General features: G+C 44.0%; 1 protein-coding gene across 5 annotated transcripts in view; it reads right to left on the bottom strand.

Annotated features, from left to right (window-relative positions):
* Positions 1–25,378, bottom strand: part of ADAMTS14 (ADAM metallopeptidase with thrombospondin type 1 motif 14) — a 71,830-nt gene that overhangs the window by 29,928 nt on the left and 16,524 nt on the right. For 3 of the 5 annotated variants that reach the window (XR_014548140.1, XM_083614067.1, XM_083614065.1), the window contains exons 3-6: positions 21,965–22,118; positions 19,688–19,884; positions 3,330–3,413; positions 1,531–1,687 (exon numbers count right to left, since the gene is read on the bottom strand). Coding sequence is in view for 4 of the 5 variants with exons in the window: in XM_083614067.1 (XP_083470193.1) it covers positions 1,531–1,687; positions 3,330–3,413; positions 19,688–19,884; positions 21,965–22,118 (592 nt within the window). In the remaining variant the exon portion in view is untranslated. The remainder of the gene's footprint in view (positions 1–1,530; positions 1,688–3,329; positions 3,414–19,687; positions 19,885–21,964; positions 22,119–25,378) is intronic. The other 2 variants (XM_083614068.1, XM_083614066.1) reach the window with 1 other exon arrangement.

Below are 25,378 nucleotides of genomic sequence, written 5' to 3'. Positions count from 1 at the left end.
CTGAAATAAACCCTTCAATGAGTAAGAACTTCTGTGGAAGAAGAAGTTCCTCTGAAGACAGGAGAGTTAGAAGTCCAAGTTAGGTGTTGTTTACTGGACTCAAACGCATTGCAGACAAGGAACAAATGTTGACTTGTCACAGTTGCAGAAACTTTGTTCTTGGGGCGGGGAAAGCAGCAACATAGGCTAATACTTAAGATTCTTTTCAAATACCTCACTTCTTTTGCTTACAGCAAAAACACCAGCCAAATATGAACACATATTTTTAGGCCAAGTTTCAGTCGCTTTGCTATTCCAAATTATTTTTCTTCTACAAAAAAAAATAAATCTCAGATTGCACAAGCACAAATACAAAGGCATGGAGTTAAAACAGTCTATAGTTTTACCTTGCCTTACAGGAACCTAGAATTTGGAAATCACACGCTGAACTCTTATCAAACCCAATGATGTGTTTTGTGTGCAAAATCCTTCCCCCTTTCCCTCCACCCTCTAGGGCAGGCATAAACAAAATCGGTCCTCTAGATGTTTTTGGGACTACAATTCCCATCATCCCTGACCACTGGTCCTGCTAGCTAGGGATCATGGGAGTTGTAGGCCAAAAACATCTGGAGGACGGAGTTTGCCTATGCCTGCTCTAGGGCAAAGCCACATGTTAGAAGGGGGCAAATGAGCTTCCCAACACACCTACCTCTCATTATGCCAATGCAGGGCAGATTGAATTTGTGGAGGAGAAACTGCAAGGGAAGTAATCCCCTTCCTCAACCACCAGTTTCCTCCTTCAAATCCCCCATTAAAAAAAAACACCCACCCACACCTGTAAGACAGACTCCAGGACCAGAATGCAGAGGAGATCAACTTGTGGGAGTGGCACTTCCAGAGAAGAACTCTGGAATGCCAGTCACAAAAAAAGGATTACGTATCCCCTCTGGGGCTCCTCCTCTGCAAGCCCGCCCACCCCTCCATTCCAGGCTCTACATTCACGTGATTTTGAAAACCTCTTTGCAGATATAGTTTGCTGTACTACCCTTCCTTTAAGTGCTCTCTTAAGACTGCAGTTTGAGCTTGTTGTTCTAAATTCTTGAATGTAGTGCAGACGGGCACAGCTTGTCATCAGTCAAGTCATGTAAAATCCCATAGCTAATAGAGGCTCAATAAACCCACTTTTGATCCTTGACCAAGAATACAAAAATTGGGTGGCAAGGGGATAATCAAGCACCCAGAAGGTCACACTGCATAACTAAGGGGTTGCATTTAGCCAGGTTGGTTAGAGAATGGTGCAAGTGTGAATTAGTGCCATCTCTATGCATGCATGGAAACATGCACAAACAATTCAAAAGGATGAACTATACTTATGTCTGTCTTCCATCTTTCCTCCTAAAATCCCAACTTTTGTAAGCCTTTTTTTAAAACTTTAAGGGCAATCAGTAAAGGAAAAGCTCTTCAGAAGGTCATCAGACAATGCTTTTGAACTGGAAGGCTCTCTCCTGTGTCCACCAAACGGCACATACCTGATCGAGATAAATACAGTACCTTGCATACCTGCGGGACCAAAGTCTTGCCTGGTGAGGAACACAGCATGGTCGTGGTATTCTGCGTGTTCTGGGTCCGAGCGCTGCTGAGAATGGGCCCAGCGGCAGACCTGCTCCAGGCTCCGAGATGGGTTCCCTCGCTCTATTAAACTGATCGACTACAGGAAATGAGGAAATGAGAAATTCATTCAGGATGAGTGAGCCTGGCCAGAATTTAAAGTGGGGCTTCATAAAGTCTGTTTCAGAAACTCTAGTTCAAAAATCATACTCTTGAGTCAGAAATACGGCGTGAGGCTTGCAGCTGATTGGAAATTTGCCTTCTCATAATGAGTCAGCAGCTCAAAAATAAATGGAGACCTAAAAAGGCATTCTTCCATGAGTGACAAAACCCCGTAAAACAACTCAAAACATGCTGTTCCGTGGAGACAACTCCCTTTAACATTTAGGCAGTGAAATATATTCAGAGTCGCAAAGTGATTTCATGCTCTTTATTCAGCTCATAGTGGTGAGGAGGAATGAATGAATGTCCCCTCAAAGTATCTGCTTTATATACATTATTTACACAATGGGCTGCACATGATTGGCTCATTCTGGAATTCTACTGTAAGCCAATCAGGTTGTGGATTCACTTATATCTGGAGCATGATTGGGTGGTTCCTGCCAACCAATCATACTGCTGCATTGTTCTAGGACCAATCAGACTGCTGCATTCTGAATCCTATTGTTCTAGGACCAATCAGACTGCTGCAGTTTGGATCCTATTCAACTCAGTACATAACAGGCAGCTATCCTGTGGGCCAAATCCTGGAAGCCACAGCATTATCTCCCAACGTCAGTGTTATAGCTCTTAAAGCTGAGATGGGGAGATAAAAACTCTCAGCCTGTGACGAGCAAAAAGCAACTGACCATCGCCATTCCAGGGCTGCAGTGCAGAGGGGCAGTAACTGCTTTTTACTCAGGAAAGCCCTCAGCTGCAAATATGATGTGTGTGTGTTTTGAGTTCTTCATGGGTGATGCATATGCTGTAGGTGGCCTATAGGTGTGATGAGTAAACAAATGAGCAGATGTGTGTGTGTGTGCACGAGTGCGTATGTGCAAGTATGCATTGGCCACACCCATATGGCCCTCAAAGAGGGGGCTGGCTATCTATGCAGCCTTTGGCCTAAAAAGGACTAGCCAACCTTGACTTAGATGGATGAACAGAAAATGAAGGAGATCAATTAAAAGACTGACAAGCCATCTCCACGTTTATCAAGCCTTTCCCTAGCATCTGAGCCCTACGTTTGCTCAGTCTTCTCCTCTACTTTCTATTTTTAAGAATATGGATAACAGCCAACACATTAGATCCCCTACATGTGGCCTGAAGTGATATGTTCCTCCAAGGCTACAACATGCCAGTTCTCTGAAAGTACAGATTTCTGTTAAATCTGTTGTTGTTCTCTCTACTGCCCTCTCTCTACCACCTCCCCAATGCCCACAGTCTCTTATAATCCACCCAGCAGAGCAGGACTAGGGAATCTTTGGCCCTCCAGAAGTTGTTGGACTACATCTCCCATCATCCTTGACCACTGGCCATGCTGGCTGAAGCTGATGGGTACTGCAGTCCAATAACACCTGTATGGCCAAAGGTTCTGCACCACTGTATACCCCATTATTTCTGGCACGAGGGATGTTAACACTTGGCCAATTAGAGAACAGCTAGTGCAGAAAAACCATGTAAACTGGTTTGAAAACTTCCTCTGCCTAAAACACAGGCCTGCACATATATTACATTAGAAAGAAAAGCTACTATTATCTTACCTGTCTGTATCCCACCATGATCATTCTAACCAGAACAATGTTGATGTGGACCCCCAATGATTCATCGTGGTAAATTTCATCTACCTAGGGAGCCGGGGGAGGGGGAGGGAATACAAAAAAAAAGCCATGGGTTAAAAAGTATGCATCACGTTCTGAGTATGAAGCATCCTTCAACCCTTACCTTGTTCATCCTCAAAGCAGCACAGTGATTCTTACCTACAACCTCAGCTCTACTTTTGTACAAAGTAACCCCCATTTCTACCTGAGGATTTCAAGAGGAGTTGCGGTTTTAACCTGGTTTCCCTTGGTCTGAATGTAGTTGTAAGGAGGGTGACTGGGGCCTTTGTGAGAGAAACTAATAGAAGAAATGAGGCAGCAGCAAAGAGGCCACCCTAGGCTGGAAAGATATTAAGTGTTTTTCCCCTCTCAGGACATGGTAGGTTGGTATCTTGCTACGCAAAGACACATAAGGCTGCTTTGGCACATAAATACCAATAAAGAAATCACCCTATAATGGGCTCGTGTGGGAAGAAGGGCAGGTTATAAATTTATTTCTACTACTACTACTACTACTACTACTACTACTACTACTAATACTAATAATAATAATAATAATAATAATGGCTTATCCACCAATGGTGTCACGCAAAGTGGCATCTTGCACAGCAGAAAGGGTAATGTAGACCAGTGTTTCCCAAGCTTAGGTCTCCAGCTGTTTCTGGCCTACAGCTCCCATCACCCCTAGCTAGCAAGACCAGTGATTGAGGATGGTGGGAATTGTAGTCCAAAAGCAGCTGGAGACACAAGCTTGGGACACACTGATGCAAATAAAGGGCGCATTGTGAAAATATTATCCAAGAAACATTTTATGCATATGAGATACAAATAGGGCCCAGTCTTTATTCACTTACTTACACAAACACAAATTTTTGTATCACCTTCCAATAGAAATTTACGTGGTGGTTTACATCTTTCCACTTTTCACACTCACACACATGCAAACAAATTCCTGCCATCGATCCTGGATCAAATGCTGAATAAACACGGAATGACTTGTATGCCGCCTCACCAAAGCTCTTTCCTCTTTCTGCTTCTTTCACTGCCCTCCCTGCCTCTTCTTCCCTAACCTGATATACATTTAGTATGTCTCTATAGGAGTCCTCCATTTGTAAGCAGGAACCTAGCATGCGCTGTGGGAATTGCGAAGGGAGAAAGGTGAGAATAACCTTCCATTAACATCACTGGAAGAGGGAAAACCTGTTATATTAGAGCAGAGATAGTCAAGGCTGTGCCCTCCCCAAAGATTGTTGGATTCCAGCTCTGACCAGACCCATCCAGCATGGTCAATGGCAAGGGCTGATGGGAGTTGTAGCTCAACACCCTCTGGAGGACAACACATTGGCTACTCCCGAGTTGAAAGAGAACTTGCCCCGACTACCCATGCATTAAGAATTTGTGCAATAAAGATTAGCCCTCCCTGTGCTAGACTTCATTCCCTTGTTGCCTATCTCAAAACACCCATGAAAATGTTTCTGAAAGATTGCTGTCTTCTACAGAAGGAAATTGCTACAGAAGAGAAGGAGGGATTGCTGTCTTCTACAGAAAAGGAAGTCGAGATGTAGCAGGAGATAAATATTTAACAAACAAATACACTGGGGGGGAAATATTCTCAGTAGCAATGTGTAAACTTTGCTAATAATTTCCCCTCTTTTCCTGTTCTGCCCCTCTGCTACAGTGCCAGGTGCTGAAGGAACATCTTCTTTTACCATAAAAGACCAATCTTGAATAAACAAAATGTTCAAATAAAGACAGAAAGCTAGATGGTGGTGATGATATCACCAAGTGGAACTGAGAACAGCTGGATTTCCCACTAGGAGTTCATCAGCCATGAAACATCCTGCAAACATTCAGCAGATTCAACGAATGGCCAAAGAGTGGGTGGAATTCATCCAGCTAAAAGGAAAACGTTCACATCCGAACACATTTGCACCTCACAGAGAAACTGGATGTCTACTAGTCATTTTGGAGGGAAAAGTCCAAAGGAACATGAATCAGGTTCCCGAACCACCCCTCAACCCCATCACTCTATAAACAGCTGGTGGAATGGATGAGAAAGGGGAGAAATCTTTCCCTCTCTTCTCACATAAGGTAAAGGTAAAGGTACCCCTGACCATTAGGTCCAGTCGTGACCGACTCTAGGGTTGCGGCACTCATCTCGCTCTATGGGCCGAGGGAGCCGGCGTTTGTCCGCAGACAGCTTCTGGGTCATGTGGCCAGCATGACTAAGCCGCTTCTGGTGAACCAGAGAAGCGCACAGAAACGCCGTTTACCTTCCCACCGGAGCGGTACCTATTTATCTACTTGCACTTTGACATGCTTTCAAACTGCTAGGTTGGCAGGAGCAGGGACCGAGCAACCGGAGCTCACCCTGTCGCGGGGATTCGAACCACCGACCTTCTGATCAGCAAGTCCTAGGCTCTGTGGTTTAACCCACAGTGCCACCTGCGTCCCTTCTCTTCTCACATACACATACGTAAATTATTTCCCTACATCAATTATTACCCTATTGCCCCACTCTTTGCCACACAGGGGGGCACAGATCAGTTGCTCCTACAGTAATGCTGGCTAATCCACCACCCCGTAAAATGTTTCATGTGGACTCCTCAAACCCCCATCCCCCTTTTCCACAATTGACCTTAAAAAATGTTCTGGGGCCTATAGCCATGGCTGAGGGGCAAGCAACACACACTGGGCAAATGAAGCCTACACTTCAGTTGCTGAGCACAGATCAGGTCCTCCTTAGACAACACTGAGGTAATACACATGCCCTGTAGGACCTCCTCCCAGTCTGTTCCCTTAGCTGTCTAAATGCAAACAGACAACAGAGAGTTCTAAACTGGCCCAATTTAGTAGGATTTTTTTTTCCTTCCAAGACTACATGATATCATTATTTACTACCATATCATATGTAAAACAGAAATGGGGTTTTCTATTTTTGGGAAAGGAGTCACGCTTAATAACCAGCAAGCAAACAAGAGGATTTAAATATTTTCCAAGTATCTGAGACAGAGATATTTTCCCTGTACACTATCATAATTTCCCAAACTATGAATAAATATGTGAACTGGATGCATTTTGATGGTTGAAAAAGTTTGCACAAAGCGGAAACCCAGAACCACAATCTTCCACACCCCCTCAGTACGTATCAATATAAAAAAATCTAGAATAAAGTTCAGGCTCTAGCAGTCCTCTTGCTGAAAGGTCTTCAAAACCTAGGAAGGGCTCCATTTCCTATGCTACCTTAGCCAAACTCATCCATATCAAAGGAAGTGCCTCTGAGTACATAAATGGTGTAACAACCACTACCTCGGTACAATTCTGTAAGCTGTCCAGAGTGGCTGGGGAAACTCAGTCAGATGGGTGGGGTATAAATATAATAATAATAATAATAATAATAATAATAATAATAATACAGATGCACAAATAATAATACAGATGCACAGATCCAGAGAAGATGATGCATATGCACTCCTTGCTTCCTAGAATGGAAAATGCATGGACAAAAAGGGTGCATGAGTCCCAGTGCTGGATCACTGCATCAGAAACTGGGACTGCACACACTGTTCCTGCAGAAACTGTTCCTGGCACTGGATTGGGAACTGTGTGTGCAACTCCGAGCAGATGGCCAGCTGTATCGGCTGAGACAGGACCAGTTGTGATTTGGAGGGAGGGACGGAATCTAGACTCTCCATCTCTTCTTCATCCAAAGGACTAGCACTGACAAAGCTGGCATTAAGCAGCCAACTGCTGTCTGTACCTAGATGCTAACAGGTGTGCCTTAAAGCAGCATGCGGGTAGTTGACAGCTCTGCTGACATCTTTCTGGGTTAGGGTTGGAGGCTGCAGCAGAAGATAGGCAGGAAGCAGTTCCTAAGGCATGTGAATCCTTCAGTAGCTACCCTGCAGCAGATGTTGTCGGACTCCAGTTCCCATCAGCCCCAGCCATATGGCAAATTGTCTGGGAAGAGAAGAGTTGTAGTCTAGCAACATCAGAAGGGCATCGCATTGCCTACCCCTTGCACATAGTTATAGAGAGAGAGATAAGAATCCTGCTGAATAAAATCGGATACTTAGCAATAGAAAGCGTTAGCACAATGAGTCTGGCTACAATCAGTAATAACTATTAGCAGAAAAAGCATACGAGCAACCTCCTTGCCTTGGAGATACAAATTTATTGTCTGTATGTGGAGCGGGAATGTCACTACCAAATATTTCACTAGCAGTGAGCATGCCAGCTCGTCTCTGAACCAGGCAGAGCTGACCTGAAGTGCCTTCAGCATGACTTTGGCAGCTCACAAACAAAACCTCAAGAAAATGGGTTGGCCTCAGCCCAAGTCAAGGAAAGGGGGAAAGAATGAGGACTGAATGAGAGGGAAGACAGGAGAGAGAGAGTGCAAAACTATGTGCCTTTAAACATTAAGCAAAGCAAACACAAGTCAACTGCCAAGTGGAAGAACTTTGTCTTGCTCAGAATTGTTAAGCAAATTTCTTTCCTCACCTCTCCAAGGGGTTAAGTCATTTGTTGTACATGCACACCATCTGAATTCAGCCTGAAGCGGAGTTGGGTGGGCGAAACCAATCTATGCCTATTCTTCTCCCAGTTAATGGGAGAGATAGTTATGCAGAGAGAGAGAGATCGCAAAGTGTTCTGGAGTGTGGTCAAGCCAGCTCTAAGTGGAAGAGCAGAGCTGTTTGTGCTGGCAGCAACAAGTTGTACACTTGTTCCTATTCCACCCAGATGAGATTTTTTTACTGCTAGGAGGGGAGATTTAATATATCTGCTGCTATATGTAGACGCAGGTAGCAAGGCAACATCTGCATGTAACAAAGAACTGCTCCTTTTATTTTTAAAAGGGCCAGACAGCATGGAAACAGATGGTGTGGAAACATCACTCTCGGGGCTTTTGAGACAGTTTGTGCATCCAGCACTTCCAAGCTCCTGACAACGGAAGTGAGGTTTCTCAAAAGCAAGGGAAAGCCCTTTCTCATTCTAATTCTGAGTCACGGTTTCAACAACATGAGAGAGAAACAAATTTATCTACACACAAAGAGGTGGACGAAGAACCACCAGCGAGTCTCCTAAGACTGTAGTCTGCCAAGGACCAAAAGGAAGTTTCGTTTTGGAGGCAAGGACTGGAACTTGCAGGTGGGCCTCAAGGAATGAAGTCATACCATCGATGGGTCTCTGCATTAGTCAAAATCCTCACATGACATGTAGGTGTTGGGTAAGCAGGATCAGTGCAATGGACACACGGAAAGAGGGACATTTAGAAGGTCTCCAAGAGCCATTGATCAGAAGGACACACCAATGTTATTAACTCCACCATCATCATGGGCACTGTCCATCTGTTCTGAAAATACATTTCTAATCAGGTTCCACTGAGAAACAACGCTTAACATATACATTAACTACCTAACTCATGATTACATATTGCCTTCAAAGCAAGACAAGCTTGGTTTGAAGTGGCTTTCTTATTAACCATGTTTAAGTTTCCTCTTGCAAAACAGCAAGTTGGAAGCCAGATATTGGTTGGAACCATGACAAGGGCAAATGGTTAAAGCAATGGCATAGAATAAATACGGAGAGTTGTTTTTTGTTTTTGTTTTTTAAAGAAATGGTTGAGGGTACTGCCAAATTCTACCCCAGACGTGATCTAGCATTATCTGGGGGTTACTGGCCCTTTGGGGTATTGATTTTGACAAGGACTGTCTGGAAGCTGCAGTGGGTCCCATCAAGTCCCCCTCTGCACCAGGTCCCACCAGGTCTGGGCTGAGCATTGAGCAGCTGAAACAAGGGAGAAAACAGTACCTCTGAAAACAGTGCAACCAAGCATCAAAATGCAAATTACGTTAACTGTGTGGCTAGCAACCACATCAGGAGCTTTGGAAATTTAATCCCAGGTACAAGTAATAATAATAATAATTTTTTATTTATTTATACCCAGCCTATCTGGCTGGGTTTCCCAAGCCAACCTGGGCGGCTTCCAACACAATATTAAAAACATCATAAAACATCAAACATTAAAAACCTCCCTGAACAGGACTGCCTTCAGATGTCTTCTAAAAGCCAGATAGTTGTTTATTTCCTTGACACCTGGTGGGAGGGCATTCCACAGGGTGGGCACCACCACCGAGAAGGCCCTCTGCCTGGTTCCCTGTAACTTCACTTCTCACAGTGAGGGAACCACCAGAAGGCCCTCGGAGCTGGACCTCAGTGTCCGGGCTGAACGATGGGGGTGGAGATGCTCCTTCAAGTATCCTGGGCCAAGACCGTTTAGGGCTTTAAAGGTCAGCACCAACACTTTGAATTGTGCTCAGAAACATACTGGGAGCCAATGTAGGTCTTTCAGGATCGGTGTTATATGGTCTCGGCAGCCACTCCCAGTCACCAGTCTAGCTGCTCGGTTTAGGGCCCAATTTTCCTAGAAACAGTAGCATATGTGGAGGTGAGCTTTACCCCTTTCCTTCCCAACTGTGATCCTGGGGGTGGGATGGTGGGATGGGGTGTGGACCTTGATGAAAATTTCCCCTCACTTCAAAACACTGCAGCTGGATTTAGGGGGGAAAGCAAACTGCATTGGCACCAGTGGAGGGCAGGACTTTCATCAGGTTCGTGACTGGAGGGGGAGGAAATAAACCTGCCCTCTTGCTGTGGTTCCAATGAAAATTGGAGGGGGTTGCACCTAGGTTAATGTTTTTATTTTTTAAAATCCCACGGTATGGCTATGAGCCACACAATTTATGTAATGTGTAGCTTAGTCCTGAGCGAATTACATCTGTGCAAAGATATTCAGACCTGTGAAAAGCTTCACGTGTTGTTTCACGGGGGCAATTCATCACTCCAAGGTAAGGGAAAACTTTGCGCTACACAAAGGGGGTAAAGTGGAGGTCACACACAAGTAAGGTTGGAGGGGAAGTTGCACTCCAGAGCCAGCAAAACCGTTAATCCCCACTTGCAGTAAGTTGAGAAAGATTTGACTAATGAATCTACTTGGCACAAATCCTTCTAACGAACAGATTAAGCTCACACACAGAGAGAAAAGATATTTAAGCTTTAATAGCAGAATCCAACCAACAAAAATGTCACAAAGCCATCAAGATCTCCAACAACACTCGACAGCTAACCAGGAGAATTTTCTTTCAAATGGAGGGGAAAAATGAGATGCAATTTTTTAAAAAATTACAGTGGTACCTCGGGTTACAGACACTTCAGATTACAGACGCTTCAGGTTACAGACTCCACTAACCCAGAAACAGTACCTCGGGTTAAGAACTTTGCTTCAGGATGAGAACAGAAATCACGCAGCAGCGGGAGACCCCATTAGCTAAAGTGGTACCTCAGGTTAAGAAGAAGAGTTTGGATTTGATATCCCGCTTTATCACTACCCTAAGGAGTCTCAAAGCAGCTAACATTCTCCTTTCCCTTTCTCCCCCACAACAAACACTCTGTGAGGTGAGTGGGGCTGAGAGACTTCAAAGAAGTGTGACTAGCCCAAGGTCACCCAGCAGCTGCATGTGGAGGAGCAGGGAATCGAACCCAGTTCACCAGATTATGAGTCCACTGCTCTTAACCACTACACCACACTGGCTCTCAGTTTCAGGTTAAGAACGGACCTCCAGAACAAATTAAATTCTTAACCCGAGGTGCCACTGTAGTAAATTAAAGGCAAATCATTTTGCTAGAACAGGGTAGAATGATGGGGGGAGGAAGAACTTACCTTATGCCACAGGAATAAGAAAAAATAATAGATCTTATGACTGAACAATGACTGACTGGGAAATGCTAAAAAGATATTATGACTTACTCCCTTATTGAGAACAGTACTTCCCATTTCCTGAAGATACGTGTAGCCCCGTGCTGCTGGGTCACTTTCAAAGATGGCTTCCATGGCACCAGAATGAAACATTCAGTTGTCAATTAGCCCTGGAAGCAAAGCCACTTGGATTGGCCAAAGTACTGGAATATTATGCAACCTTAAGCTGATTTAATAAAAGGAAGGTTGCCTGGCATACAAGCTACTTAGTTTATTTCATAGCACATTACCTGACCCCAAGATGCTATTATGGAGGTTCTCATGAAGCATGTTGTGATGTGTCCCTGATGAAGTGAGGCTCCTACTTACAGTAAGTGACCTCTTCATCTCCAATTGACATGCAGTGACCCTTTTCCTTCTCTCTATTCCACTCTTGTATAGGCAATAAAAGTTATGTGCCTTGGGGAAGGATGAAGATAATTCTGGGAGAGTCTTGCAAATTGTTTCAATGAAACAATTAGCTAAATAAACAAAACTTACAACCCAGCTGCTAAATCCATCCTTCTAATGTCCCTCTGCTTGCTACATAAAAGACACACGCAAAACCACCAACCCCTCCAAAAAAATCCAATTCTGTTTTTTTTTTCCTCCCTCTTCCTTTGGCAGCAGCAATTTCATCTCCACTGTAGCAGCCAATATCTGTTCCTTGCCAAACAAGGTCTTGTGCCACACATCACGCAGAGCATTCCCCGTCTGGAAAATATCGCTAGCTTTGGGATTAAGTTGCATTTTAACATAATACGGTATGCTTTTAATCCAGGAGCTTCTTATTTTACCTAACCCGTCTCCTCTTAAACCAGTTCTAAATTCAGCTCTTTGCTGCTCCTCAGCTACCAGCACTTGCAGTGGGCGAAAATGGTTCGAGTTAAGGCATTTTGTTGCCTAAACAATGCACATTTGGTTTCAGAATGGGGGAGGTGGGAAACACCCCAAAAAGTTTGAGGTAAGGCCTGCCTCTTTTTGCTGCCTGCTGTGCCTTTAAAAACATATATTCAACTTGTTTGGGTGGGGGAGAACAGTCTTTCCAGGATGGCCAGCGACCATTCCGTCTCCCACAATGCAGCAGTCAGCACATCTATATCAAAACATAGCAGCCATTGCCTTCTAGGAGGAAAAATGATGCCATCAATCTGTACATCGTGGTTCTCTTTCCTACACAATCCAGAAAGCTTTAGCAAGGGTTGTGGTGGAAGGAAGATCCATCTCTGAGAAGAACGAATAGCAGAGTGGGGGGGGGGGAGATAATGAAAGACAGAAGCACATATATTTTACAGAATGAGGACAGAGAACAAGGAACAGTGCAACAAATGTTTGCAGGGGATTCTGTGATAAGTGATGTGATATTGTTTGATATGAAGGCCCAAGAACAAGGAGTCAGCTGTAACTGATGAACAGAAAACGTAATCGTGCACCCAGCTGTTTAGAAGGAGAAAAATCCAACTCTGGTTTGATATCTCTTTTCTTCACATATGGTTCATGAAAAAGTCAAAGTCTTGTTTTTATGGAAAGCAGGCCACAAGTGCATTTGAAAGGCATAGGCAAAGTCTGGCCCACCAGGTGTTTGGGACTACAATTCCCATCACCCCTAGCTAACAGGACCAGTGGTCAGGGATGATGGGAATTGTAGTCCCAAACATCTGGAGGGTTGGAGTTTGCCTATGTCTGCTTTACACACATTGCTCCCTTGAGACCCCAAAGGAAGATATCCAGTCCATACAATGGACTGAAAGGGATATCTTGGTGTGTGTGCAGATGTGTGCAGAGGGGTGGGGCTAAGTGTATGTTCTAGAGCCTGAACATGATTGCTTCTTTGCAGTGGGGAAACATCCTTTGCAGAGAATCTGAGCTGGGCATGCTAAAATAAACCCACTAATCTGGGGCAAAGAATTAATGATAACAGAGGAACAAATGGATGTCTCCAAAGATCCAGTATCACCAAGTTTACAGTGCAGCAGTAGTTTTCAACCAGTCCGTCGTGGCACCCTGGGGTGCCTTGAATGATGGTCAGGGGTGCTGCAGGCAACACTGGCCTCGATCCCTCTTTCCTTCCATCCCACCTTGGATACCCTTTTGCATCTCTGCCTCCCAAAGGCTTGCACAGCTGTTTGTTGCAGGAGCCCTGGCTACAAGCTCCCCAGGAGAATGGTGCCTCTGGGGCTGGACAGAAGTTGCTTCCCAGACCCCTGTGGAGCAGTGGGAGGAGGCACCTGTCTTTGGGGCAGGGGTGGGGCAGCTCAGAAACCAGAGGTGGCAGCTACAGCTGCCCAGAGGACTCTCAAGGAGGGGGAGAGACAGAAGGCTGAGGGAACACTCCACAAGGGAGAGTGTTTGAAAAGGGGTAAGGAGCTGCCAGCTCTGCAGGCAAGGGGTGACATAACTGGGCTCCTGAGCCCCACAGGGGTGCTGCAGAAAGAATGTAGTTGGTCAAGGGAGCTGTGGACCCAAAAATGTTGAACACCTCTGCAGTACAAGGTTGCTGTTTTTAATGTTTCTCATATTTATTTTTTAAAAACAACAGCGACTGCCATTTTAACTAATGTCAACTGAACCAAGCTAACAGCAGCGTAATATATTCTAAGTGCCTGCATGTAACATTCTTTCCATTGCTCTTGGATAGGTCTCCAAGCATCTCCAAAGCCAATGTTTGGGCCACAGTAGATAATCAGGCCACCTCATTAGTGCCAAATGGTAACTGTTACAGTTCTGAACCCAGCTCGTTGTTAGAATATGGTGGGAAGGATTTTCTCCCTCTAATCAGATTAAGGTGGCAGGAACTAGTGAGTCCTCCTCATGAAAACCCGGCAGACTCACAGACAGCTGCCTCAAGGGCCTCCCCCACCTTCCAGCCCCACATAGAGGATCACTGGGGGGAAAGAGCTTTGTCCTTTTTAAGTGCCGTGAGCTTAATATTTCGTAACCGTTCTGGCGGTTCCCTCACTGCGAGAAGTGAGGATACAGTGAACCAGGCAGAGGGCCTTCTCAGTAGTGGCACCTGCCCTGTGGAACGCCCTCCCATCAGATGTCAAGGAAATAAACAACTATCTGACTTTCAGAAAACATCAGAAGGCAGTCCTGTTTAGGGAAGTTTTTAATGTTTTGTGTTTTATCGTGTTTTTAATATTCTGTTGGGAGCTGCCCAGAGTGGCTGGGGAAACCCAGTCAGATGGGCGGGGTATAAATAAATCATCATCATCATCATCATCATTATTATTATTATTATTATTATTATTATTATTATTATTATTAATACCAGCAAGGAGAAGAGTAACCATTGGGACATGGAAGCAACCATCAATGACAAAAGCAGAACTGCAAGGTTGCAGATTAGGAATCTTTTGCACTTTTTATGAACGCAGTGGTTTTCAAACTTTTCCCCCTGGGCCACACTTTCAGAATAAAAATTTGCTCATGCCACACCTAATCTTTTATCGATAAGGAGTACAAAATTGGAAAACAAAAAGAAACAACTCCTGTCAGTGCTTCATTTGTTAACACATGAACACAACTACTTTATAATATGATCATGGGACATCCAGAAAGTATACCGTAAAACAATGCAGAGCTACATAAGAACATGAATCATTCCCTCTTGCTCTCATTTCGAGAAGATATCTATCCATATTCTGCAAATAAAATAAAAAAAATACTTTGGCACTATACTATACTACATTACACTGGAATGTTTAAATGTTTCTTTGGTCGCCCTTGAATCTTCCCGCCACACTTGCCACCACTCTCTTTGAGAACCACTCCATTAACACAATAGATGAACAAAAATGTCCAGGGAACATGGGGAATCTATCTTACACCAAGTAAGACCATTGGGTCCAGCCAGCTCAGTACTGTCTACATCAATGGGCAGCGATTTTCCGGGATTTCAGACAAGGGACAATCCCAACGCTACCTGAAGAATATGGTATGTCTTCTGCATCCAAAGCAGTTGTTCTACCGCTAAAGTGCACCTCTTACTCCACCCCTTGGGCTTTGTAGCCAAAGAATGCAGAGCTCCCACAAATTTCTACCCACTCTGTTCCAACACATGCTAAGGCTGTGCATATGAGCTTCTTTCAGGTTTGAGTTAGAATCTAAAAAGAACCTGAATGTTCACGTGGCTAGAGAATCTCACTCGTCTTCTGGCTTTCCTTACCTTCTATGCACATTCACCAAATTCATGTCCCATCTAGGGTGCCCATGAATTCAATTTTGAGACCACGCCTTTTTATAAGGCTGGCTTTTAAAAGCAATTAACACATATGCACATACTGTCCATGGCCTCTCATATTCGGCCATTTGATATTTTGTGTGCTCAGTCTTGTTGTGTATCATTGCACTCACGAAGGCTAGAAACTTCCTTTGTGTCGTTATTCTTTATAAAAGAACGCTTGGATCTTCAGAATTCTAGAAAGATGAATGAACGAATCAATTTATTACAGTCACAGACCAGAGATAGAACTCTAGGGAGATCCCAAAAACTGAACAAAATGTTTTTTGGGGAAATCTGTGCAACCAGTGTAATGTTTATGTTGCAAACAGCATAAGGCACTTTAAATGGTTTTCATAAAGTTCAATATATCTGAACGTTTACTTGGTTTACATTTCTTACAGTGCAGTCCTGAGCTTGTTTACTCAGGAGCAAGCTCCCTATGTTCAATGGTAGGTGTGTACAGTATTGCAGTCTTAAAACTGCGCTAACAGGAATACACTTTATTTTAAAGGCAACTTTTTATATTATATCATCACAACAGCTTGAACTTAAATGATTCATTGACAGCCCAAGCTGCTAAAGAAACAAATATTGTTTACAATAATAAGAGGAAAATGAATCCATGGCAACACAGATGTACACGAATATCCAGTCATCATCCTGTCCTAAATATAGACTTCATTTCCACATAAACAGCTCATGGGCAAAAGGCACACTTCATCCCTATGTTGATAGAACTGTTTCAATATAGGGAACTTCCGTTTTCCATTAAGAAAACGCAATTAGGATACATCTTACAAACAACTGAAAAAAGCTCAACCCTTTAAAATCTCAGGGCGTTTATAGTTGAGGAAAACAGCTCAATTCCATTCAAGGCAGCCCTATATAAGAGCATATCCCATGCAGGATTTAGCCCTTGAGGGCTAAAATAATACACAGTGTATTGTATCTCAAACCTGTCAAAAGACTTCTGAGACAGACTTGGTTCTCCCTTAAGCCTTGCCTTGCTCTCTCTCTCCATTAACACTGTGGTCTCTCTACTCACCCAAGCTACCAGTTCATCAAATCCTTTCTTCTTACAATCTGACAAGAGCTTCACCAAGGCTCTCCCTCTTCAGCCTTGCCTTGAACTAACAGGATTAGTGTTCATTTGTGTGGTCTTGGTCAGGCTGTGATTTATAGCTGCTGGCATGGCTCCCTTTTGTATTCCTTTCTGATGAACTCTGAACACCGCCTTGCTCCCCCGGGTCACCCACCCCACAAAAGCACGGGGGCATTCTGCTCAGCTGTGCATTCCTCTAACCTATTTCCGATTTAAGAAGGAAACAAGCTGCTTCTGAGTAGAGCTAACCTGCGGCGTCCTCCCATCTTCCACTCCACACGTCAAAGTCTCCTTCCTGCAATGGTTTCTTCCTCTGCACACAAGACTTCAGCATTTGCAGGACAATTTAAAGTATCCAAAGCGCACGAAATTTTTCCATCCCACAAGCCTCGTAAAAGACCAAATGATAAGGCCCCCCTCCCTGCTGGCAACTAAAAATGCAAAATATCCAACAACACAGCAGCTAAAAGCAGTAATAAAACAAGTCACAAACCATCAGCAGTTGGTTTAACACCCCATTAATTCGGGCTCACTGTTCCAAACACCCATTAAAACAAAGGTTTCCTGCATTCTTTTCACAGCAAAGAATACCTCCTCCAGATAAGGAGGATCACGCCCTGGTTGCCACTCACCAACCTGCCCCTCTGCCGGCTGATCTAACCGTATCAAACAAAGGAAGAAACTTGAAGCTGTGGGAAAGAATACACAGAAGTATTACTGGGGAAGGGCCTTCACTCAGAGATAAGAGCACATGCTGTGCATGCAAAACATTCTAGGTTCTATTCCCAAGATCTCCAAATAGAGCTTGGATAGATTACTATGAGAAACCCTTCTACCAATCAATATGCACAGTACTGAGATAGATGGGCCAATGACCTGCCTCAGTATAAGGCAGCTGATCTTCCTATGTTCCTGTGCCGTGGATGACTTGAGAGTTAATATTTGGAGCAGGGAGACCTCCTAGAGAAGTGTGGGAAGAAGCAACCCCTTGAGGTTAAGATGGTTGTTGGCTGTTAGTGTACTAAAAGAATCTGGTTCTCAGTTGTGTGGCATTTAAAAAATAGAAGGAAGTTGGCTTCCCACTTATTTAGAAAGATTTATAGACTGCTTAACCACAAATATCTCCCAGCGATGTACATGAGGTTGTAGGCAAAAGGCAGCTAAAAACCCACAAGACTTATTGAAAACAAATAGTTCTCTTACTCCCTGGGGAGTTTGCTTGCATCCATTTAATTTTATTCCACCTCAGCCACATTTGGGGACTATTGTGACAGTACTGAGAAGAGAGCGAGACTTGTCAAATTGTGTGGGGGGTGAGGCACTACTGCTTGGGAAGCGGTCTAGGCCAAAACACCTTTTGAAGTGAGAGGCCCCCCCGAGTGGCATGGTGGCGCGGTGGGAGTCCAGTCTAAAGAGAAGCCTCTCAAAGGTCACCAGCAATGATGGATAACTAGCAGGCGAGGCCCTTAAATGGTGGGTGTTGCTCACCAAGTGCCGGGAGACTTGACAAGGGTGCGAAAAGAAAGTGTCAGAACTAAAAGAAGGGACAAAGAGGAAGGAGAGAAAGAGGGTCTGCCTGGAGGCTGGCGAAGGAAATAATGCTTTAGCAAGCTATTCGTTTTGCATCTTACCCACAGAGGTCGTGTTTTCTCCTTTTTACCGATCTTTTCTTCTATCTCATTAAGCTCTCCAATGGGCCTTTTTCCATCTGAAAAGGCAGCTGCCTCTCTTCCACTCCTCCCTGCCCCCCGCCGCCGCCCCCCCCAAACCCAGCATCCTGAACATTCACGGAGTGAAAAGCGTTCCCTGCTGAGTATAAAGCATGAAATGGGGTTGAAAATGAAGCTTTTGATTAAACCTGACAATTTCAAGCTTCTCATGCCGTCCCCTAGAAGCTGGGGGAAAATGACATCATGCATGACACCCAGTTGCGCAGGAGGGGCAAGCGGAGGGTCAGGGAGTGGCGGAAACCCCTTCAATTCTCTACAACTTGGGTTCGTTTAAGGAGCAAATTGGTGCACTTGAAAGGGGAGGGTTTCCAAAGCACCTCATTTAAAACATCAAGTTTATAGGGAGACGAGACGTCTTTGCATTTACGTTTTGCCATGTGACAAAGTTACGATTTTAATATTCTGATGGTTTTTCCTGTTTATGTTTTTTTGCTATTGTTTTACGGGGTCCGTTTTACGAGTTCTTGAATGATTTTTAACACAATGTATTGTTCTTTTTATGCTGCGCTTTGTGCCCTTAAAATGGTTGTAAGTCACTTGTAGGATCCTTTATAGGGCAAGCAACTAATAAATTGACTAATAATAATAATAATAGATGAACCAATAGCAAACAAACCATTCTGCACATGTAGAAGCACATCGTTTATGCAGAGTAGTTCTAAAACACAGCTGGCGGATAAAATGGCGGATAAATCTGAGGGGCAAGCCAAGGTGAATGCTCAGGTCCCTAATAGGGCATGGAGTTCATCTCTCTGGAAAACATTAATTAAAAGCATCCATTCTAGCAGCACGATGACATCTGCTGTCATTGCTGATGCTAGGATAGAACCTCTGCTCCAAAAAGGGAACCACTTCTTTTGAAATCACTCCAAAGCTGCTCTGGTATTTGCTGAAGTCTGACCTCTGGTAAAACTGCAAGCAAAACGTATTTTAGCTGGTCACTTCCGACAAATTTCATTATATATAGCCAGAGTTTTAAATGGGGCTTCACATCATCTGAAAGCTTTCACCCATGAAAACAGTAACTGAGGTGCCAGAAGGATCTGATGGTTGGTGACTACTAACTGTTGATCAGACTTTTTGATCAAGAGTCATGATTTCCTTTGTAGAGAATCTGAGCAACTCCCTGCTTCAACAGCCACCTTCCCGCCCACCCAGCCCATGGAATCTGACAGGGAAATGTCCATTGAGCCAATCCAACTATCCTTTGCTTGGGTAGGCCCCAAACCTTCGAACACAACATCAAATGCCATTATAAGACATGAAGGTTTCACAATATGCACCATTACGGCCTCGCAGACATCTAGGGTACATATGTGTACTCACACAGTGAAACTATGTCATCTGATGCAAACAGCAGATACCCACACTCAGGTGACTAGTGGATATGTAGCCCTCCCTTCCAGTCCCCATCTGTAACAGTTAAAATAAAACAACAGAGAGCCTCACTATGTTCATGAGGGTGAGGACGTAATTCTGGACGTGTTCCTTCCCATGGAATCGCACAACGGAATCGTCCACGGCCAGCAGAATCTCTATGTTGTAGTCGTCTTTCTTGGCGTGGCGCCTCTTCCGATCTGCTTCGCCAACCTGCTCTTCAATTAGGTTCAGTGTGTTTGGGAGCTGACCTAGGCTAAAGCCTGGAACTAGGAAAGTTGAGAGAAAAGATAAAGGGGTTAAAAAGCTATTGTGGGCACAATTGTGAAATTTCAGTAGTTATTCTGGTCTCTAAAATCTATTATTCTGCAAAAAAACAAAACAACCTCGAAACACATACACCACAAGCCAAAGCATGCAAGTTATCTTCACACTGAAACATATATACAGTAGAGTTTGGACGATCTTAATTGCTGTGAGTCGAGCTATCACTATAATCTGTGTCTAAAGTACCGTATTTTTTGCTCTATAAGATGCACTTTTTCCCTCCTAAAAAGATTGCTGCGCAGCAATCCCTCTTGCTGTTCTGGCTTCTGGGATTCAGAATATTTTTTTTCTTGTTTTCCTCCTCCAAAAACTAGGTGCATCTTATGGTCGGGTGCATCTTATAGAGCGAAAAATACGGTACTGCCTGTTGGGGACCAAGAATTGGATCAGAAAGCCTGAATGCTCCTTAAACAGGGAAAAGGTAGCCATGCTGGCCCATAAGAAAAAAATCCAAAATACATAGTAGGGCCAGACTATTATTAGCTCAACCAAAATGTCAAATCTTGAACACTATTTTGTGACATTTCGGTTGGCCTAAGAATAGGTACTGCCCTACCATGTATACTGGAATTTACGTTCCTTGATGGCCTTAGCTTACAGAATTCAACCATTGTCAGTTTTGAAAGGGCAGAGAAACAGCTAACAGCAGTTTTGCATTCTGAATCCACAGAAAGAAGTGGAAAGACCTGAGAGCTTTGAGCTTGGGTATAGCAGATGGAAGGGGCACAGGGGTCCATGCTGCTGGTTGGGGCGCCTGGGGCAGGATTAGCAGTTGTGCTGTCAGCTTTTACTATGCTCTGCTTGCATATTTGTAAATAAAAACCAGTTGTTAGACAAAGTAAATCTCCAGTACTCTCTCATGCAAAAGAACGCTAGACCAGTACTTTCCCTAGACCTCTCTCCACCCAGAGGGAGTGCTTAAGAATACGAGTTGCATATGTTGGGATTTTATGGTTGCAGAATTCTGGAGCATTTTTGTCACACACACAAATAAATCTCTTTTGTGTATGTGCAACAACTTCTTGGTGACTGACAGAGGCAATCTGTGTTTCTCTTTGTCCTCCAGGAAGGAAGGAAGCTTCTCCCATCACAGTGTGTCAGTCCTGGGGAAAACTGTATCTGCTCAAAGATGCCAGGCTCTGAAGCTCTTAAAAGGAGAAGCAGCAATGCCTTTTTGCTTTCTATATGTAAGCATGTAGATTGATTGATTGATTGATTGATTCATCCCCCCAATACAAAAATAGCATACAATAAAAAAGTTAAAAATAGAAATCCTCAATAAATAAACAAGACTATAATCATATATAAAAAAAATTCAACAGCAGGAAAGACAGCAGTACAGTCAAACATTGGCTTTCGAACATCTCAGCTGCCAAACATTTTGGAAGCCGAACGCCAGAAACCCTGAAGTAAATGCTTCCGTTTTTAATGGAACGGCTTCCACTGAGCTACTACTGTATTTTTCTCAATTTTCTCTGTAAATTTGCAGACCGCCCTTTGATCCTTGGTTTTCAAATGTTTCCTAAGTCAACCGGACTTCCGGAATGGATTACGTTCAAAAACCGAGGTTCCACTGTATATGAGATACGATTCACAACCCACAAAAACAGAAAATATGCAAAGCAAAGAGCAGATAATATGAACATAAGAGTTAGTGGTTGCCTTTCTGGTTCTACCAAAGCATCTGGAAGGTTTAAGAGGGAGAAACAGAGTCTCCATATAAGAAAGAGAGAATGTGTGTTTTCCCAGTAAGGGATAAAATCAAGCTAATGAGCACTAGGTTTTTATTTGAAAGCAAGCAGGATTCCAGCTCTGCTTCCTGTGGAGAAGTGGGGGGAGGGAATGGACAACACTTCAAACACCACCTTGGCAAGAGGCCCTCTTCAGGCATAATGTTTTTTCTGTCCTGGAACTGTTACGGAAGCAGATAGTGTCTCCATGTCAAATCTATCTGGAAATGGATGTGTGGGAGCGAGGAACATGATGCTGGAAATGTGCATCCATCTCAACAGGAAGACTTACCTTCATTATGATGGTCCTTGTATGCTTCTGCTCTCTGTTTGACAGTAGACCTACGGTAGACCACATGAGCTCTCCCATTCTTTTCTTTCTCCCACTGTCCTCGCTCCAAGGGCTCAATAAAGAACTCGCCGCTGTCTGTACGAATCAGGCCTGCCTGGAGAGCCATGGAAGAAAATGGCAAAAGAAAAATAAGGAAGTGTGTATTGGTGATGTCAGTTTGAAAGGCATGTTTGGCCCCTATGTATTCAGCAGTACTACTGACATATCCTGGAACCTCCCAACCTCTGGAGCGAAAATGCAGGACTTGAGTGATCATGCAATTTATACTATTTGCAAGGTTGGACACCACAAATAGTTTCTCTTGCTGATAAAGGAGTAGCAGTGTTGTGATTTTTCTTGCTGTATTAAACACTATAGCACTGGGCATTTGTGCATATTTCCATTAGAGACGAAAAGACAACAAATGACAAGCCAAGACAGCAGAGAATTTCTGTTGGGGTCTGTAAATGCAAGCAAATATCCAGAATAGTAGAAATGGCATGTGGGGAGTAGCTGGTAACATAAACATCGTTTCAAGACACCAATATGTGCCATCAAAGGTGCTATTATGCACTCTAGAGTGACATTAATAACAACAGTCTTTCTGGTGCTATTAATAACTCCTGGTGATTGTGTGAACTTTCCTCATTTGTGCCATTACAAATTTTGCTGGATCCTCTATACTCTTTCCAACTAGTCTTCTTAACGTGCAACTTTTCAGAGAGCCCATGTCAATCCCTCCATTTTCAAATGCCTCCCTGGTTTTGGTTAATCACTGTTCTGATTTTAGTTCACATGCTACATTTTGAATGCTTCAGGAAGAATCTGCCTTAGAATTGCGGAACATCACAATGGTGAATACCCCCAGCCCAAGGAGTTGCGGCACGAAATCCTTGCGATACCAGATGTCTTTACTCTGAAATAAGTCTTGCGCTTCCAGTAAATCTGCATTGAGGCTGCCCATCAGTTTCATTCTGAAACTCCACCTGATTAAGGCTTTGGACAATCAAAAGGAAATCAAATCACACACTGCAGACTGACAAGATTTTGGCAAGGATGTTAATATTGACCTAGCGGTCACTGACTTTCCCTAATCACCACCCACTTTTTTCTTCATCTGTTGGCTATGAAAAAGCTCTTTTGTAATACACATCAGCGGTATCCTTTGAAGCTCTGCAACAATCCAGACTATTTTTTCAAGAAACATTTTTGTCCCTATTAAGCCAACAAACGCTTTGGGAATTCGAAACTAACACCGGCCATGTTACCATATTTGGTGGCCTCTAGTCCTGAGTTAATTTGTTGCCACAGAGCTGCCAATACATGCCAGGCTGTCCACACTGGGAAATAAGGCCTGAGAACAATGGGTGATTTGCCTGCACTGCCAGAGAGTTGGAAGAGTCGCTGCAGTGCTCTCACATTGACTGTGCAGCAATAAACTAATTTTGCACGTCAAGCAGGCAGCAGTTCATAGGAATGCACTGTAAAATCACTTACATGAATATTAAATGCTCAGCGAGCTTTGCCTGGGGTAAACAGCTGGGCAGTGGAGGTTTATGTAGTACAGGTGGAATGTAATTATATTAAACTAGCTTTCACCCATCTGCCACCTTCCAGATGTTTTGGCTGCAGCTTGCACCAGCCCAAGCCAGCACGGTAACAGGTTGGCAAAAGTCAGTCTAGACTATACACACAAGAAGGAATATTGGTACCATAAACGTAGGGTGAGCTCAGAATACCTTATATGACCATCAGTTTCCCTTCTTCTATTTTTTACAGTTATAAACGTGTGCAAAATGGTTTCTATACTGTGCTAGCCTCAATGAAGAGAGCTCAATATAGGCCTATCACCTACTACCACCTCCAAAACGTCCCCGCCTTTCAAGAGTTTACCCATCCAAAGCAGCACTAGAGCTCCAAACTGCAGTAAGTGGGAACAAGGAATAGCTCCCCAGGGTTGCCATGTCTCCTCTTTTTCCAGGACACGTCCTCTTTTTCAGGGGTGAAATTTCTGTCTGGGTGGATTTTTTAAACTTGCCAAAATATCTCTGGCTATACTTTCTGGATGAGACATAGGCACAACTGGTGGTTGAAGACTTACTTTCCTCTTCTCTTCTCCTGCCAGACCCCTCTCAACAATATATCAAAGCTTCTATAGCCTACATATAGCAGGGGTATTTAAAATAAGAGTCATCCTAGCATCCTCATTTTTGCTCTTCAAAATATGGCAACCCTAGATCTCCCCCTCCCTTCACTGTTTGCAAATCAAAAAGGAGTGCACCCTAGAGTGGAGGGGGAGAGAGAGACCAGATCTCCCTTGATCTCTTTTAGGACCTCCACAGGACATCCATGAATGCGGGAAGATTCAGGAGACAAAAGAAAGCAGTACTTCACATCACATGCTTAAACTACAGAAGGTGCTTTCACAAGATGGCCACAAAAGAGGAATAGACAAATCAGATAAGACTATCAATGGCTACTAACCATGGTGGGTATGTTCCACCTCCACTGTCCAAGGCAGCACACCCCTTAACACTGGCTGCTGAGTATCACAAATAGGGAGAGTTGCCATTACCCTCATGCCCTATTTGTAGACTTTCCAGAGGCAGCTGGTTGGCCACTGTGAGAACAGAATGATGGACCAGATGGGCCTTGGCCTCAACATGGCTCTTTCTGGGTTTTCCTTACTACATCTGGACACTGTCTCCATTGACTAGTACAAATGTAAAAGGTAAAGGTAAAGGGACCCCAGACCATTAGGTCCAGTTGTGACCAACTCTGGGATTGCGGTGCTCATCTCGCTTTATTGACCAAGGGAGCTGGCGTACAGCCTCTGGGTCATGTGGCCAGCATGACTAATGGCGAACCAGAGCAGCGCACGGAAATGCCGTTTACCTTCCCGCTGGAGCGGTACCTATTTATCTACTTGCACTTTGAGGTGCTTTCCAACTGCTAGGTTGGCAGGAGCAGGGACCGAGCAACGGGAGCTCACCCCGTCGCGGGGATTCAAACCGCCGACCTTCTGATCGGCAAGTCCTAGGCTCTGTGGTTTAACCCACAGCGCCACCCGCGTCCCGGTACAAATGACTTCTAAGTAAAAGTGCATAAGGATAGCGAGCAGTGTCCTTATCTGGTTGAACACTTTCTGGAACCTGGTGCAGTTTGATCCTACACGTGCTTACATGGACGTACCTAAGTTCCTTACTAATCTCAATGGGATTTAAGCCCAAGTAAGTGTGCATATGATTTGTTGCCTCGACATTGCCTGCTCCTTTGCATTTCTGCAAGAAAGGATCAAGCAACCCTTTCTTATGACCTTTACATGGAACGCAGAGTGCAGGTTGCATGTTACACACTTGTCAGCTTCCTGGGATG

Source organism: Podarcis filfolensis, assembly GCF_964270895.1.
Source record: "Podarcis filfolensis genome assembly, chromosome: 5".
NCBI lineage: Eukaryota > Metazoa > Chordata > Lepidosauria > Squamata > Lacertidae > Podarcis > Podarcis filfolensis.
This window is presented reverse-complemented; position numbering and strand designations above follow the sequence as displayed.